At 38.2% G+C, this 19,415-nt stretch overlaps 1 protein-coding gene across 1 annotated transcript in view; it reads left to right on the top strand.

Annotated features, from left to right (window-relative positions):
- Positions 1-19,415, top strand: part of foxo1a (forkhead box O1 a) — a 35,126-nt gene continuing 15,711 nt past the window's right edge. Inside the window, exon 1 of the mRNA XM_044120809.1 lies at positions 1-959. Coding sequence (XP_043976744.1) covers positions 333-959 — 627 coding nt within the window. The 5' untranslated portion in view covers positions 1-332. The remainder of the gene's footprint in view (positions 960-19,415) is intronic.

Here is a 19,415-nt window from a genome sequence, read left to right as displayed (position 1 = left end):
ACATGCTCTACAACACGGAGTCAACAGGCTGTGCGGGACATCAGACGGAACATCACTACGACTGGACAACATAAACAAACCGGCGCTCCAGCAGAGCCGTCCCACCAACTCAACTTTAGCCCCCTTGAAAGACCACTCGGTCGCAGACTTTTTTAAACTGCTTCACGTTTCCACCGGCTTGGGATGTAACTTCCAGTGGGGATTTTGCGCCCAGGCGGAGCACTGAGACTTTGCTTGAGTTTCTTAACATTTCAGAGACGTAAGTTTTGACTTATTTAAAAGGTGTCACACTTATATGACATTGTAAGAACATTCGGTCACCTCTCGACACCATGGCGGAAGCGGCCCAGCAGCCACACCTGGTGGAAATCGACCCGGACTTCGAGCCCCTTTCGCGGCCCCGGTCCTGCACTTGGCCCCTGCCCCGGCCGGAGTTCATCAACCCGGGAGACTCCAACACTTCGTCGCCGGTGCCGTCCGTGAAGCAGGAGCCCGGCGTTGGCAATGCGGAGTACATCAACAATCTGAGCCTGCTGGAGGAGAATGAAGACTTCACGGAGCAGAAGCCGGTCATCCTGTGCAACGAGTTTCAGTGTCAGGAAAACTGCGTCCACCAGCAAGCCCAACATCAACATCATCACCAGCATCAGCAGCAGCACCCAAACCCGCAACTCCCGCATCAGCAGCAGCAGCAGCAGCAGCAGGTGCCTCTGCTCTCCACCCCGGTGGGCTCCTCACCTTCGGCAGCCGCAGCAGCTGCTGCAGCCGCTGCACAGAGGAAGAGCAGCTCCTCTCGGCGGAACGCATGGGGGAATATGTCATATGCAGACCTCATAACCAAAGCTATTGAAAGTTCTCCAGAGAACAGACTAACGCTGTCTCAGATTTATGACTGGATGGTGAAAAGTGTGCCTTACTTCAAGGACAAGGGAGACAGCAACAGCTCTGCAGGCTGGAAGGTATGTCTGACTGTTTTCATACTTGCTTCTTGGAGTTTACTGTGTTCAACATTAGCGATGCACCAATCATGGTTTTTCCTGACTGATACCCATTACCGATTTTCTTTGAAGAAGTAGAAATACATTTTAAATTGGGGTTTGTCACAGTCTTTTAACTAAAGCGTAATTTAAGTTTACTCACAATTTACACAATAATGTAAAGCTTTATTCAAATAATTTTTAGTTCACTTTTATCAGGAAAATATATATTTTTCTACAGTCAAAGTCTAATATTTATTTTAGAATGCAATAGAAATAAATTTACATCTTGCAGCATAAACAATCTATCCCACCATTCCTCAAACTAAAATTAAATATGGTTCCTTCCATTATTTTTAGAATTTAGCTTTTATTCAATAGCATAAATGTCACTTATTTCTGCTGTAGTTTTAGTCATTCTGCATGTGGTTTTAATTGTCCTGAAAAAAGTCTGGCTAGGTCAAGATTTTTTGTCAAAAAAACAGGAGAAAGAAAAATATGCTGTCAAGAATAGTCACAACAAATCAGATATTCATGCAGCCAAACATGTCATTAGTTGATGCATCTAGGGACTGAAAATGGTATGAAGTTCTTACCATCTGTGGTAAAACATCTTTTGCTGTTTTTACTGTTGGGGAAACAATGATCGGCACTGATCAGTGCCAATCAGGTGAAGATTGGCCAATGTCTTGCCTATTGATTGGTGCATCTTCAAGCTGCCTATGCCAGCTCCTGTACAACGTTATCCACTAGGGAATTTTTTGTGTCTGTGGTATTTCACAGTGGGTTTTTATGGACTTCATTGTGTTCTATGCTGTTTTTATCTCATGTGGTATAACTGTAATATTCCCTCTGGGGAGATTTGGCTTCTCTGTGGTGCTTGATAGACAAAGCATTTATTTTGTAGCCTTTGTTTTAGAGTTGTTTACTTTTATATCTCCATTGTGTTGTCTGTGTTACTGGCATGTTATCTTTTGGTCTACATTTTCACAAATGATTAATTCATCAGGATTTTCCTGGTTGATCATGTCTGACCTGTCGATTTTCATTTTAAACACTTCTGGGTTTTTTTTCCCCTATATCAATCAATCAATCAAATTTTATTTGTATAGCACATTTCAGCAGCAAGGCATTTCAAAGTGCTTTACATCATATCAGACACAAAAACACAATGCAACACAGAATCAACAATCAAAACACAACATTAAGTCAGGTTCTGTCATTAAATTTGTAATTGATTATGTTTCAAATACAACTCCAAACATGTGGGTTTTTAGTTGAGATTTAAAGAAAGTCAGTGTTTCAGCTGTTTTACAGTTTTCTGTAAGTTTGTTCCAGACTTGTGGTGCATATACACAGACTGTAACACATAAAAGAGAAAACAATATGCTCCACGGATACTGCATGTCCCTAACATTTTTAATCTTTCTTCAACTCAAAAAATACATGCTGTCAAAAATTAGACCTGATCAAGAGAAAAATTGGCCTGAATCGATCCCCAGCTGACTAATTGGTACATTTTTGATTTCACCCCATGATTAAGTTTAGACCATTGCTTTTTCAAAGGTCTAAACTGAAAAAGCATGCAAGAACATTTAAATGCCAATGAAATTGTTAATTGTACCATGTCTCACAACCAGTGCATTATAATTTTGCAAACTTGTCTGTTGCTGCCATCACCTTAAACAGTCATCTGACTTCTTACTGCAGAATGTGACTTATGTGAGTCTCCTGACTCAACAGGAATTTTTTTTCTTCCAGTTTGGCGTATTGATCTTTTAAACATTGTAATCATGGTAATCACTGTACCGCTGAGGCAGCTCTTCTCTGTTTTTTCTTGTCCTGCGAAAATGTTGTAAATTTTCAGGCTGAATCACAGTTTTCCACATTGGACTGTGGAACTCCAATGCAGCTGAGTTTAAGCGGCTATGTCGTAAGGAGACACTGGAGCCGATCATGTGTCCTAGAAGCTGTCCCAAAACATTACACAAGAGTAGATTCAAAAATTCTGATGTGGTGTGAAAGAAGCACTCCTACTGAGGACTATCGAGGGGCAAAAATGTTTTGTTCATTTATTTATTGTTTGAAGACGCATAGTTTCACTGATGTCTGACAATAAATTAATGACAGTCTGCTCTCCCAGCAGGAAATCGTAGTGAGCCCATAATACTGAAAGATTTACTACGGCTGCCGTCTATTGTAAGCTGTCTGGGTTGTTGAAATTTGAAGCAGTTGTAGTTTTTTCTTTATTGTTTGGGCTGGCTCCATCTGAGCAACCTCATGTGCTGAAATTTGACATATGTGTCAGTCACAGTTATTGGAGAAAATATTATTTTTTAGTGCTTATGCTGAATCTGACCCAGAATGATATAAAAAATAATGATTTACTTGGATTTTCACTGTTTTCATGCAGGTAGTTTTCCTTTTTTGCAAACATTTTGGTCCATATTCATCTGTCGGACCTCCAGGATTTTAGTAAATTAGCTTAAAATTCACATTGAGTTGTCAGATGTTGTCCCAAAAGTGGAAAAACCCTTCTAGTTTAGTAGAATACTCTCAGTAAACAAAGCCATCAATGGACAGGTTTTGCAAGGGGTATTGATATTGTTCAAGTAGATTTTTACCTGAAGTCAATTACCCACCGTTTATTCTGGATGTGCATTTTTGCTCTAAAATGTTCTCGCAGTGTGTTTTTACACAATTTGGGGGCTAAACAGAAACACAAAGTCATAAGCAGGATTCATTGCCGTTTCTTGAGAAGGTGCATCATTATTTAATCCACAAAGAGAGCTGTATATGCAAAAAAACTCCCTGCCTATAAAGAATTTCTTTGCTAACTATCCTACATTGCATTAAAATTTTTATTGTATTTTTTTATTGCCATTTTAATGATTGTCTTTTGAAAGCTTAGCCTGTATCAGATCCTCACAATAAAATGTTATCTGCTCCAAAATGTAAAACAAAGATCTACCAAAAAACTATTGAATCGCCATTATTGGAGACATGAAAAAAAAACAGTAATTTCCACTTCTGCTGGAATAAAATTACTAACGCATTTGACAGAGTCACACTGACAGAATCTTAACATGTTTTTTGTATGATCTACTGCATCTAAATTAACAGCTTTCTTCTCTGTTGCTCCAGCAGCCATGTAGCAGTTTGTGTGTGACTGGCAGCCCAGTGAGAGGTGCTTGGCTACCCCCTGGGTTTGCTGCCTTTCCTGCCATGTTGGGGGTGTTTAAAACTGAGTAATTCTGTTGGAAAGCAAAGTACCGTTCAGTACTGCTGAGAGGAGTTATTCATAGAGCTCGCTTCTACACAGGGGGCTTGTCACACAATGTGTCTTCAGCAAGAGCTCAGTTATAAGGCAGCCCAAACTCAAAAGACATTAATATAATTAATATTTAAGCTAATTTTCTCCTTTTAAATTTTGACAGATTTCCAATCAGTTTTAGGTAAATCTTGAATGGCTATTCTATTCCGATCAGTTAAGTTCTACTATAAGAACATTTTGAATTTTTTTTTTTTTTTTTTTTAATTCTGGTAGTGGCAGTGATAAAGTCAGTCGACTGTATGAGAGGAGAAATGTAGGAAAACAGTTTTAAGACAAAGCTATTATGAAGTGTCCATTTTAAATTAGCTTTGGCATCTTATATTAGCATTTGCACCATTAGTGTTCTTATAGCCATTAGCATGGCTAACATTACTAAAACAACAGTCTCCAATTGCAAATTCTATGTAACTTAGAAACCTAGCTTAGCTGGATGCTCCCAAACGTTATCAATGTTTTCAAATCTTGCATTTTCTATGACAAGTGAAGGTTGGAATTTCAAAAGGATAAAATATGACATCTTTACTTAACTCTGTTCAGCCTTTGCCTAGCTACAATACACTGAAATAATCTGTGTCGTTGAAGCTTTTACTTTGAAGATTGTTGTCATTGCAACTTGATAGCACTTACTTTGTGTGATGGAATGACTAATCTTAAAATGAGCTTATTATTGACTGGTCAGAGGTTATGATTAATGAAGCTAAAATTTGATCAGTACTGGTCTCATCTCTCATATTCTAAAATTTTTTTTCTTCATCGTTTTGGCTTGTTGCTATCCTAATTTTTATCTGTTATCCACATTCTGTCTCAAATGGGACAAAATAACTCTCTGGAAATACAAAAGCATGTTGGTTTCATTAGTAACAGGCACATTCTGTTAATGCAGATGTTGGAAAAGTAATTTTGATAAAAGCACTCACACCAGATTACCTTAACAGAACACAAATCACTGAATCAGAAAGCAATATGTGGTTTGTGTTGATTCACTGATTGAGTAAGTCTTTGGCTGACAGTGGTTTCTATGTGAGCTACAGTAGACATCACTGGCCGCATATCAAAAAAATGCTTGGTTTCCTTTACACCTTCAGATATTAATTATAATTAACTTGAGGATGGTTTATTGCTGTGACTATCTACTGTTAGTGAAGAAAGCACATAAAGTTCTCATTAACATCTAATTAGGGTTCTGTGCTCTGTAAATGTACAGAGCTCATTTCACAGTCCCACTAATTTTCCACGGTAGGTCTAGTCTAAGCTGAGTCATGACAGCCTCCACACTTCTCAGGCCGTCTGTGACAGTGTGAATTTGGAGGACAGTTGTGTCAGGTGGGATCAGCTTGGTCTGGGCACTGGCCCAAGCCCAGGATGCCACCTGACGGGAAAGAGAGCAGATGGCAAAAACAATGCATCACCAAACATTTTTGCTGAGCTCATTCTTCATGGCTTAGATCTGTGCACATTTTATGGTAAGTTATTTCCCTTTGTAAAGCTTTATTGCCAGAAATGCAGGGAGAGCTCCAGAAATTAGGCTATCATTGAAAAATTCTCTTATTTTGGGTATTCAATTAAAAAAGTGAAATGTATTTATTATATATATTTATTGCACAAACTAATACGTTTTGAGAATTTATTCATGTTAATTTTGATTATTTTTGCTTCCACAAAATTATAAGAGTATTACACAGATGGAATGGCAGGTATATGCTCTGTACAATCACATTAGTGGAAGGTTATGTGGAAGGAAAAAGTGTGCTTTAAAAGCTCAAGTCCAAAGTCAGCACATAAAATTTTAGAGTGCTTCATGTCTCCCTCTATTGACAAGTTTTATTGCTGACTTTATTTTTCAAGAGGTTTCAACACTTTCCAAACCACAACAAAAATGCTTATAATTGTCTTTGTTGCCATAGAATCAATGTGTTTTAATGGCCAGCAAGCTCACTTGGCCTGATCCCTATGGGATTGTTCAGAGCAAAATGAGAGACATCAGAACCAACAATGCAGACAAGCTGCAGGCTAGTTGAAGAAACCTGTGTTTCATGAACACCAATTTGGCGCTGCACCATTGGCGCCTTTATCATAAAACTTAACAGAAATACGTACTTGACTTCTGTTATTCTGCGTGCAAAGAATCTGTATAGTATATTAGTTTAACTTTATGAATGGAATTAATGAGATAAATAAAGTCACACATTAAATTAACATGAGGTACGCATACATTCATACCTGCCAAAAATCTGTTCTCTTTCTGCTTTTACGTCACTACAGGATAAATATTTGCTTTAAGCTGGTGGAGCCTGACGACTCAGGTGCGTTTGATGTCAGTATCAGGATCAGTTCAGTCAGAGGTTTCCTCCGTACATGGCGCTCTCTTGACCTGAAATTCCTCAACCTACGCTGGTAAATACTCCCACGGATCTCAAAACAAACTGTAGCAGCGGACAAACACATCGGTCCGAGCAGATTGTACGGCAAGCGGCACAAGGGTCATTACCATGTCAATGCGCCTATTGACTCCCATCCCACTCAGTTTTACTGTAAACACTGACTTTGACAAGAGAAAGGTTCTGCTCCAGCTTTTTAACAGAATGACTTCCAAGCACCTGCAACACCATGGTAGCAAATGACAACTGAAATGATTTAAAGATATATTTTTCTTTTAAATCAGACAAATGATGCAGGAGAGCATCATAAGTTGATCGTTTTCTTCAAATATCAAACTTTTACTTTATCACTTCCTGTCCCAGTACAAAAATAATGAACTAGTAAATTAAACATTTCAACCAGTAACCAGTTTTGCTGGTTACTTACATCACACTGCCAGTTGCTTGTTTCTGCATTTTTATCTTACCTTTGACATCCAAATGCAGTTATGCAATCTGTGGAAGACAATTAAACATCCCGCTTAAAACAATTATTGCATTATGCAACAAATTTTTCATTGGAGAAAGCTAAACTGAATCATTTTGTAATTGCTTAGTTGCAAATTGGCTGAATCATCCCTAGGCTTCACCGTGGGTCTGTCAATTGATGCTTTGTTTAATTTCTAAAAGCTGTTGATAAGAGTTACTTAATCTGTTGAGATTTTATCAAATATAATCAAAGTTTGTTTTAAAACAGGCCAGTCTTTGTACATCTAGAACATGAACAAGTACTCTCAATTTCTGAGAAAGCAGGAAGGAGCTCAATAAGAGTGAACAACCAAGCTTTTATAAAATGAATATCAGAATAGCATTTGTCTTCTCAACATTTAATAATCCAGAGTAATGGAGGAAAAAGGTCAGAGTAAGAAAGAATTTTAATGGAGTGGAGTAGACTTCAGTCCAATATTTTATTCTTACTTAATTCTATGGTGGTTCTATTGACTAAAGTATTGAAAATGGTTTCTCTTTGCATCTTTTCAAAATGAAAATGTAAAACTTTATGTATATTATATTGTGAACTACAGTAAAGCAGTCAGCACTCATTAAGAAAAAAAATATTTAGTGGTCTTAGGAAACTCCAAATCAGATGCTAATTGTAGGTTCAATTGCAGAATTTTTACAACTCATATTTTGTCTGTCACTTTTTGTTTCCATTTCTACCAAGTATTGACTTGGAACTTACTTTTACCATACGCATGACATAGCGTAAGCCCTGATTCAAAGACTAGTTTTTAGCAATTATCTAGTTGTCGGATTTTCTCAGAGCTTAAAAATAGTTCCCATAGCTTGTGTCAATCTGGTCTTTCTTTTTCACCATTTTTTTCTCTACCGGAGGCTTTTTCAATATTTTGCGACATTTTTTTGGGTAATTGTTTGATGGGAACAGGAAGTACTTATGGTGTGGTCCCTTTGTATTTCGGAGTTTCTGAGTTCCCATTCGGTAAAACTATAGTTCTCCATAAATTCAGAATTTAAATTGGAAATGAAAGAAGCCATTGATTGATTTTCCCTTTTTATGCTGTCTTTTCAGTTGCAAGCCTTTGAAATGGCAGGCATGAACTAGATTTACTTTGGGTTAATCTCAATGCAAATTGTCCCAAGTTAACAGTACCGGTATTTGAACGATAATAATGTATCTATGTGATTTTTTTATATTGTCAGCCTTAGAAATAAAACCTTTTAAAAAATGAACACTGTTCAGGTGAATTGAGGCAGTTAAGTAACTTATAGGGTGCAGTTTAACTCTTTATTGTTTCTGAACATGGATACAGAAAGCTATTTAATGTTGGAATGTTTGCCCTATAAACCTCTGAAATATGGCTCAAAATCAACCAGAAGCTGAGACCGAAGGTGTTATAATCCTGAGTAAGCACAAACCTAGCTGAACTTTGTTACAACTAAGAATGTTAGCTTCCCTGAAAGTGTTTTAGTGGGACAGAAAGTTAGATGGAACAGTGGTCCTCTTCTTTCAGCTGGTTCAAAACACACACACACGGACACGCAGACACTCAAAAAGCACACACACCAACCCCCTGTGAAGCATTTAAGGAGTCTAACCTTGGCATTGACCCAAGACATGAGGGGCAGCTGTGATTCTTAGGCAAAAAGAACTGAAGGAGCTCTTCTCACCCTCTTCCCCATTTCCTGCCTGCACTGTCTGCTCTTCATTCCCAGTTTCTAGCCTTAGCAAAAAGCAGGTCGCACTTAATTTTTTAAAAGGTTACCAGACACTCCCCTCCCTTGTTTTCTCTCCATATTCTTCTGCCATTGTCAAACCTTCAGCTACACCATGGGCTTCCATTCCTTGTACAAAAACAAAGAGCTAAAGATTAAGGGAAGGAGAGTCCCAGAAAGCTCCAAGTTCAGTCTGGGTGACACTTGTGAGGAGTTGCATAACAAGACATTTACTGGAATCAGGGAGCCGCAGGCCAAAGTCTGGTGCCACTGGTTAGTCAGCGGAACTGTGAGGCCTGTGTTGGAGATATGTGGGACGCTAGTCTTCTGTGTGTGTGTGGGTGTGTGCGTGTGTAAGGGTGTGTGAGTGTGGGTGCACACACATAACCTGGGCCTCATAATTAAAGCTCTTCTGCTGGCAGATGCACAATCACGATGGCAGACAGACAGGCAGACACAGGGAACATTCCAGCACATGCTTTTATATCCTTTTCTTTACTGTAGAGGAATACTTTGTGTTTTTTTTTTTTCTTCCCGCCTTATTTCAACGTGGAAACTTTTTTACAACTGCCTGTAGTCTTCACTTACTGGGTCACATTTTATTTTGTAGTGCTGAATTAACTGCACATACTATGTCAAGCATAGTATGAATGGACATAGGAACTGATTTATGGGCACCATCAAGTTGGATGGAATGTTTCTGTAAACATTAGGACAGATTTTAGATTGAATTAAGGTATGAACTTTGACTGGGCCATTGCAAAACATAAATATGCCTTGATATAAGTCAGCCAAAACTGAGCAGTTTCCTGCTGAAATGAAGTTATGCAAATCAGGGCCACCACACCGGTTCCTGCAAACAGCAAAGGGAACCTCTTATTGCATATTTTCAGCAATTGCTTCTTCTGCCACCAGTGGATTGGATCTCTCTAGCTTGTCAGGAGTTACCAGAGGTCCTTTGTTTTTTCTTCTACAACAGAACTCCTTCTCCTACTGCAAAACAGTACATTGTTCTTTCTTGGATTGTTTTTGCTTATTTGGATTATTCAGATAATTAGTTTAATATATTGATTAAAAAACTGATGATTTTTCTTTTCACATCATCTGGTTTTTATGCCCTTGTAAGTACAAGTTGATCAGTTTGTTTTGATGGTGCTGGCAGAGAACGGTGTAACATTGTGACATAACTGTGCTGATCCATGCTGATCTGATGGAGCAACAGCGTGATACTAGTAGCCCCACAGACGATTTCACAACGTCATGTTTTCCCTTCTATCCTGCTCCAGATTTGTTTACCTCCTCAGCTCCGGCACTACTATTGCTCTCTGCACTCTTTCATTCTTGTTTGCCCAGAAGGGCTTTAGGGGATTTAATCAAACTTCAGTAGACTGAGGCAGTAAACAGGCAGTATAGCAGGGCAGAGTTCTGGCACAGCACAGCTTTCAAAGGAAACCAATGACAAACTATCAGATCCCACAAAATGTTCTGCTGAAGTACAGATTTTTCTATCAGTTTCTGATAGAAAAATCTGAAACTTTTTCTATCTTTTCTAACATGCATGATGTTTGCATGTTGATGTCTGAGTGTTGAACACGTGTGTTTATTTATGGATGCTATTCTGATGATATCACATCACATCACTTTAACCTGAGCTGAATGTTTCGAATTTATCTCATGCTGTACTTTGTACATTGGTGTCCTTGTTTTACAGTTTGATCTCATTTGGTGCATATTTTCTGGATATAAATTGTTACAGTAATTATTTTTAATTAATTTTTTTTAAACTGTGGAACAATTTTTTGTTGTTTTTCTTATTTTAAATTAAACCTTTTTGCATAAGATGTGAGTTTTGTATTCCTTTAATGGTTGGAGATTAAAGGAATTATATATGTAATACTATTACATATATAATAGTATTAAATTACTATTTTATATGCTAGACCACCAATGCCTTTAATTTATTAGGCACCCAATAGTGGGCTTCAGGTATGTCTTTATTTATCCATATAAATAAAGATCTATCTATTTTTATTATACAATTTTTTTATATAGCGTCTTTAAAAACCCAAATTATTCAAGTTATATAAATAAATATGTCAATCCAATCCTATCTTACAGACAAATTTAATGCAAATTACAATGGATCCTCACCTGTTCATTATTCAGTATTTGTATTTCTATCAGTATTTCTGCTTGCAGAGTTTTCTGTGGAGCGCTACTCGAAATTATTTGCTGGAAAAATCACATATTTATGGATTTTTTAGCATCTTTGGAAACTGAGATAACTGCTACTTGACACGCTGTTGGCTTGTGTTTGTAAAGCAGCCAATCCAGGAGTGCCATTCATTTGCCTTGCCATTGATTGGCTGTATCCTCAAGAGCAGAGATAAGAAAGCTTCAGTGGTTTCAGCTATGCAAATTAAAGCATGTTAAAGTGCATTTCATGTTAGAACTAGTAAAATAGGCAGTTGTAAAGGATTCCAAAGGGAGTCTCAAATATTTGTGGATTTCAGCTATCCAGTTCATGTCCCTACACCCCTCGAACACGGATCTACTGTATTCCAAATCAATCCTATTAATAAATACAGCGGAGTTGAGTTTATAACACAAACTGAAAAATACAGTTGGTTTCAGCAGTCCCTCCACCAGACAGGGCATGTTTTTATTTCTAAGTTTTGCAGTTTTAGACAACTTTTTTCTTGTGTGAGTGAACTTAAACATGGCTGCTTGGCTAACTCCAGGTCTTTCAATCTTAACAGCTTAAGGTTTTTGGTTGTAACATGAATAAATGTGAAAAGTTCAAGGGGTATGAATCCTTTTGCAAGGCACTACATCAAACCAACAGTTTTCTAAAAGTAGGTCATACATACTCAGTAAGAGCACCTTCCATTTACACAGCATGTGTTCTGAGCTGTGGAATACTTTTTTTTTTTTACTTGAGTTAGTGAAACATCAGGTGCTGCTGCTGGTAAATTAACACTTACTGAGCCTTTATATAACAGGACTGAACTCTGGAAAATCCCATATTGTGATCCTTTCATTTTCAAACAAATCAGGTGGAATGTGTACGCGGCTGATTCCACCCACCTCAGACGCTGTGTTCCTGCCAGTGTTTTGTTTTGTTAGTCCCCATTTTCTGGCTGCAGCCCAGAGGACAGACCACTCAGTGTCCTGGCTGACCACTAACTTCACAGTGAGTGTAGCCGTAACAGCAAAGAGTTAGGTCTTCAGCTAAAGAGAGGAGGAGCACCAAATCTAGGGGCTTTACACTAAGAGTGAAAATATGGATTAGAGATCATGTTAGCTTGCCAGGTAAACAGTCATTTAGGATGAGTCAGAATGTTTTGTTTTTCTCAGAGCGGGTTTGGTAGTAGCGGGACAGGAGCACGTGATACTTTGTTTTGGTCGCGGGTTTAGCCGGGCTTGGCGCAGAGTGTGCTTTTGCCCCCGCGTGCCTTCGCAGCTTCTCATCTTTCACACAAACTGAAGAAAACAACCAAAACCAAAAAATAAAAAATAAAAAAATCTCCTGATCCTTTTTGCAGGAAGACATCGACATTGTTTTACGGTGCAAAAAGGGGAACTGTCAAGGTTTTAGTGTTAAAACGAGAAATGAAAGTCCCCAGTGCTTTTTCACATGTGAAAATCCGCTCTCGTGGATCTCTGAACTGGATTGCAGACTCATGGGGAGGGCAGTGCTTTAACGGGACTGCTCTCTCGCTGCCCCGGGCCCCAAACCACTGGCATTACCCAAACCCACATTGTTGTGCAATTCCTGCCCTAAAGCGATTATACACGGTGCCTGTCAGACTGGCCTGGCATTATCACACCATCACACATTCACTCGACCCTCTCTGTCACACTCATGAATGCTCAGCAGTGGAAATTTAAATCCGTGATTAATTCAGAGTGAGACTGAGAGTATGGTTTTAAAGATTTCTTTATTTGTCTCCCAATGATTCATTCCTATTCTTGCTGTACGTAATTGACGCAAGATTAGAATTAATCACCCACTTAACCCAAAAAAACCCCTCAACTCTTGCTTAAGTCTTGATATAAAGTGATATTTTTAGGTGGCAGCCGTAATGTGAGAAAGGTCATTTGATGTTATGAGCCTTGTGAGTGAGAAGAAAAGTTTCTATTCAGCAGTTTTTGCTTCTTTCACCATTTGAAGTATTACTTCAGATGATATTTGAACCAGCACTTAGCTGTTCTTAAGTTCATGTCTTTGAGAGTGTCTTGCCCTTTAGCCTTTGAGCTTTTCAGCACTGCTTTTTACATTGCAAGAAGATTAGAGGCACTGAAAAAGAAAATCAGACTTTAATCTAAGAATTCTCACTTTTTTTTCTCAGAAATCTGCCTTAGTTCTCTGAATTCTGACTTTGAACTCAGAAAACTGCATTTTTGGAGTCCCCCTCAACAAAATTTTAAAAATCGCTTGAACCCAACTTGTTCCTCCAGAAAGTGAGTTCTTTAAGTTTTAGCAAGTCGTCTTTGCAAAATGGCTCAACCTGGCTGAATAAGGTTTAGACATGATGTAAAGTATCAGTGAGCATCAGTTTTTAAGTCTTTCTACAGATTCTCCTTTGGATTTATTGTTGACTTTGACTGGGTCATTCTCAGTCATGATAAGCTTCAGGGGGTTTTCACACCTGAGGTAAACATGGTTCAAGTAGGGATCAAAATAACAACATTTGTTACTGGTGCATTTAATTTTAGCACTGCACTGTGTCAATCAAACCAAACTGTTTGAAAAACCTGCTGTTACCCTCACCTGTGGTGGCGCTGTACCAAAAACCTCTCAAGAAGACATGAGCACTAATTCCGTCTTTAGAAAATTTAAACAAAAATGGGGTGACGACAAATTTTAGCAGTTTGTAGGATTTCTCTTTTTCTTTGGCAAATGGCCATGAGCCATTTCTCCTGCTTGCATTCAATTTGCACATTTATTTTAGTTGTATTTACCCAGAATACCCTGTTCAATAGTCCACTTCCTGCTTTTTGAGTGGTGCTTGGTATTCACATATGCATTCAACCGAACCAAGACCTAAGCTCCTAAGTGGAAAAGAGTTCTGACTGGAAACCTCTCCATTGTAGCCCTCTGTGTATGTTTAGGATGGCTGTCCTGCTGAAAGTCAACTCAGTTTTTTGTCCTTCATCATAATGTCATCTGCTCATTATGATGAAACTATCATGTGTCAGGATAGGATGGTAATCTACTGTGTTTCCTCCACAAAGAGCAGTTTTTGCATGTGTTCCTTTTTTATCTTCTCTGAACATAGAAGTGGTGGGAATACTTCTGCAAGATGCTACATTTATGTATTTGTATCATTCAGGAACAGGCTGGGAACAGCAGAAATAAGATAAAGAAAAGTGTCAGATTAATTTAAAGCACCCCAGGCTGAGTTTATCAGTTTATTCTGTGTCATCAATGTCTTTTCTAGAACCTATCACCGGCACTTTTCTCCACCTACTTCATCTTTTCTTTTTGAAGATGTAAATTTCAAACCTCTCACTGACAGGAAGCGGCCTCTTTAGAAAACAGCTCAAGGTATGCAGCACCAGCGCACTGATGTCATGCGCAGAGGAAGCAACGGGGAGCGTGATGCCAGATTCAGTGGCTTCTTCCTCTTCCAGTTTCCTTCATTTTTCAACATCCTTCATCTGAACTCTGCTGAAAGCAGGAAGTGAATCACTCTTGATGCTTATCCATGTAAATTCTCACATTCATTTTTTTTTACTTCACATTTGACAATTTTCCAAATAATAGTGTGTGGAAACTACCTAAATATTATATATTGGAGTAGGGATCTGATACTGATATGAACAGTATTGCTGTTCATCTGTATTACATATTATAAATATTTTCTGACCCTTTGGACATTGTAAAAAAACAACTGACATTGCTTCTTTGCTTCAGTGAAACATCCCTGAATCCTTTTCTGCATCACTACAAACACCACATGACCAAGCCCCAGTTATACTTATAGGGCCATTAATGATATGTTAAAAATAGACATCGGCCATTACCAATGTTAATGGCGATAAATCCTGCATTTCTACATCAAAGTCTAAAATCAGACAATGCTTCTGACATAAATTGGTGCTAATCTGTATTTAATAAAGACTTCACTGACCATTAACTCTCTTTTGTCCAATGATGTGTAATGGGCAGCACGTTGTCTTCCCAAAAGCAGACTCAGGACTTTGAGTCAAGGATTTAATACTGCACACCATGCCTGTCGTAATAAGCAATTAATTGCATTGGCCGTACTGATCAGAGGCAAAAAATATCCCCACTCTACAGACACAGCTCTGTCCATTTTACAGACTCACATTGTGTGGCATATAGCAACACATGCACATATTTTACCATGTCAAGCTTAGCCAGCACAACTCAGTCCCTGTCTATACACATGAGCTGCACGCTGCTCTAGTCTGACTCAGATAATCAACAAGTACGCGAGCGAACCCAACACGTGAACACAGAGCTCACATTGCTGCTGAAACACTACTTACAAGGAATTTGTCACTAACAACACTTATAACAAATATAATATATGCGAATAAAGTAGTTAGAGTCATTCGATGCCAATTAGTCATGTTGCAAACAATGGTGTATTTTGAAGATTTAATATTAAATCAGTGTGACTTCATTTAAAAAAAAAAAAAAAAAACATCAATGAAAACTATTGAATAGTCTACATCCATCTTCACAGATGAAGTTGCCCCTGGCAAAAAAAACTAATTACACATTTTACACAGAACGAGGTAATCTCAATCCAGAGCCCTGCTTTGGTTTGTCCACTCAGGGCTACTGTAGGAACATGATTTTTACAGCATATTAACCTTTATTACCTGTCCACTGTCATAAAACCGACAGTTACATTACATTAATATGAAAATATTTTTAACATTTACAAGTGAAAATTTTAAAGCTGCAGTAGGTAACTTAAAACGTAAAACACTCATCGGTGGTCTTGCTAACTAGTTTGCTCATTCACGTCAGGCTCCGTTGTGGAGGAGGAGGTGTAGGGAAGTGGAGAGGAAGGGGCACATGTGAGTGGTGCATACACAAGGGTGATTGACAGTGCTAAGACCCTCCTCCTGTATTTTATTGGTTGTTTCAGACTGAGCTGCGTATTTCTGAAGATGGCAGTAGGACCACCAGAAAGAAGCAGAAAAGTTTGATTTCTTTCACAGATTGTCATGGTCGTGACCACAGGGAGGCTTTTCTTCACCAGGGAGGGTAAAGCTCCTCAAAGTTGATGAGAAGGTGGCTGAAGCTTAAAACAGGGTAATCCTGGGAGAAAGCTTTTTAGAGGCTGGAGAAGACTTGAGACTAGAGCAGAGGTTGATCTTCCAGCAGGACAACAACGCAAAACATAAAGCTAGAAACTGTAGACCTAAAGGCAAATTACATAAAATGCCACAAATATAAACATGTATCATTTTCCTTCTACTTTGTAATTGTGTGCTATTTTGAGCTAGACTAACTTATAAAATGTCAATAAGATAAAAAGTTTGTTTTGTAGTTTTGATGTTACAAAATGTGAACTTTTCTTTTTGTTTCCAATGTGATCACAGCGATACCTCCTCAGCCAAGTTTTCTTTTGAATATTTTTCCAAACTGTCAAATCCAGAACAACAGGAGAGGATTTATTTCTCTTTGTTTTGGGTTCCTAATGGGGTCAAGTCTTCAGTGAAGAATAGTTTCTGGGATGTACAGTAATTCCTGATCCATTGTAACCTCTCCATGAAAAGGCCTACCTGGACCAGGCACCACACTTTCCTTTTTCCTCTTGTTTTGCCCGGTCAGACTGGAGTTTTGATTAGGAAGTTGTGGCTCATGAACCCACTGTTTTCTCCAGCTGGTCCCTTGGCTCTGCACCTAGCAGGGTCTCATTTTGTGGTGTTTTTCAAGTAAACCAGAGGCATCGACGGGATCAGTATCAGGACCAGCCAGCTCTTCCTGTGTGGACACAATGCAGCAGGAAGTTTGCTAATAGCCAATCTGCGCCTTATTTGGGACTGCAGCGGTCACAGCGACGATAGATTCCCGAGTGCCAGAGGCCTTGTGGATCCTCATCATTTGCAAAATCTGCTTTCAAGCCTTCTGTAGAGACACTGAGAATAATCATTTCTCATCCTTATCAGTGGATATCCTCTGTGGCTTCCAAACTTAGTTGGCTGTGTGTAAGTTTGAGGAAAAAGAGAGTTTGGTTGCTCTGAGATTGTGTACAGAGGGTTGTGAGAAGGCAATCCTGCCAAGAGTGCAGTTGGTAAATACATTTGCAGACAGACTTGCTTCTGCATGACTTGTGTTTTCTGTCTTTCCATCTGCTCTTTACGATGGTCATATATCTCACCATCTGGTAATGGCTGTTGTAAAGAAGTACTTTCCTGGAAGTCATTGACTACTATTCAGACTAATAGAGTTGTAAAGTGAATTTGAGGGGCTGAACACTGGCAGCTCAATGCATAGCCTGCTGTCTTATCTTTGGAGATACACACCGCTGGTCAGAAAATTTAATTCATTTATGACTGAGATGAGGGTCATTTTGCATTTTGGGTTTTTAACAATACAGTTCTTTCTCCAGCATTTTGCTCTCTTCACCGGTAACACTGTTGCTTGCAGTACCAGTAACAAAAGTGAACAGTTTAATGATAAAGGAGGACTACCTCCAGATTAACTTCACGTCACCCAACAGCAGGATTAGTCAATCTTGAACATGGTTGCAGGTTCCATTATGAAAAGGACTCCAAACAAACAATAAAACTGGTTGGGAGGGGAAAAACAGACATTAAGCTTCTGGGATGACCCCAACCTCAACTCTACTGACAGTTTAGGAATTTTGCTAAAAAGCTAAGTGCTCAGACAGCAACTATTTGGAAGGAAGACCATTATTTCTAATAACCCAGGTATGCATTCTTTATTAAACTTGCTAAGAGATTGTTAATCTAATGTAATCAGTGGCACATGTATATATTTGAGCCTGTTTGTATATTTTTTAACCTATTTAGGTTTGAGAAAAAAATAGTGATCTCAAACTGTCAACCAGTTTGTTTTTATTCATCCCAGTTTTTTTATTATCCATATACCTCTATATAAAAAAAGACCAAAATAAAATAAAACCCCCAAAATAAATATGATATTTATGCCTGTGAGACATAAACTGCTGATTGGAACTTTAAGTGGAAAAAAAGTGAGAAAGAGACTCTTTCGAAGCACGAGTGTGCAATCAGCTGCAGCAAGTAGTGATCTTTAACCAAGGAGCCTGAAGGAGCAACTGGAAATAATAAGGGATGGAAGAGAAATCAGAAACAGCCTATTTTTGGTTACCCATGTCCTACAGTTCGTTTCCATTTTTGTTCCAAAAGCTTTCCCTCTGAAAGAAATTGTGGCAAAACAGTTTCCTTTTTATAGCCTTGCTAACAGTGACACATTTATACTCCGCTCACCAGACAAACCTGAGGGGCTCTGCTTTGCTGCTTGCTGCTATGCAACATTAATGATAACAATCATTTCCATTTTTCAGACTGTATTTTTTCTGTTTTTAATCTGAGGATGTAAATAATACAAAAAATAAGACCCGGGGCTGTGCATTTCCTGTGTTTGGCCTTTCATTTCCACTGCCTTTTTATAATCATCACCATATTGACTTTGGTAAACAGGTCAGTGATTTCAGTGATTACAACTGGACAGTTCAATATTGGTGCTGATGATAACCTATTAAACTGTAAACACATGAAGTCATTGCCATCTGTTCAGATTGCTTTGTAAGTGTGGTAATGTTATGGTGTTGCAGAAATAAATAAATTGGATTTGCATTTAACTTGTTTACTTTGTCCTTTGGTGACTTTTGGTTCAGTTAAAAAATGAACTGAACAAGTGCATGATTTCTTTGTATTCATTTATTGTTTATGTGAATTAGTTTAGATTTGATTAAGTTTTAGGTTAATGAAAACTTAATTAACCTAAATGAAAACTTAATTAACCGAAAACTTAACAGAAAAACAGAATGTGATGTGACAATGTAGAATAATATATGAATTAAAAGTGTTATACATTTATGATTTGCATACCAATGTAAACCATGAATTGCATTGGCATCTTCAGCCTGTTGTGAAGATGGTAGTACCAGATATCCAGAAGATTATAGAAAGAGATGAATCATTGTGAAGACAAATGAGTGAAATGTAGAAGTATTACAACTGATCCAGTCATTGCATTGTAAAAAAATTATATCAGTCACTTGAAATTAGAAAGGCACCAATCAGAAATTGTTGCAAGGTGTCTGCCCTTGTGTTTTTGTAAAGCTTTCTTCTGCCAGTCCAATTTTAGATGATTATCCTTCATGTATATTGTAGCAAAATGCAGCATCAGCCAAAGTTTGTTTTTTTTTTTTTTGCAAAAAAAAAGAAAAAAAAAAGTTGCTTTTATTTTATATTTGAAGTAAAAGCGTGAAGATGTTCTTCAGTGCCTATTTTAACTTATTATGTAGCTTTTGG

The sequence above is a fragment of the Gambusia affinis genome, linkage group LG06, assembly GCF_019740435.1.
Source record: "Gambusia affinis linkage group LG06, SWU_Gaff_1.0, whole genome shotgun sequence".
NCBI lineage: Eukaryota > Metazoa > Chordata > Actinopteri > Cyprinodontiformes > Poeciliidae > Gambusia > Gambusia affinis.
This window is presented reverse-complemented; position numbering and strand designations above follow the sequence as displayed.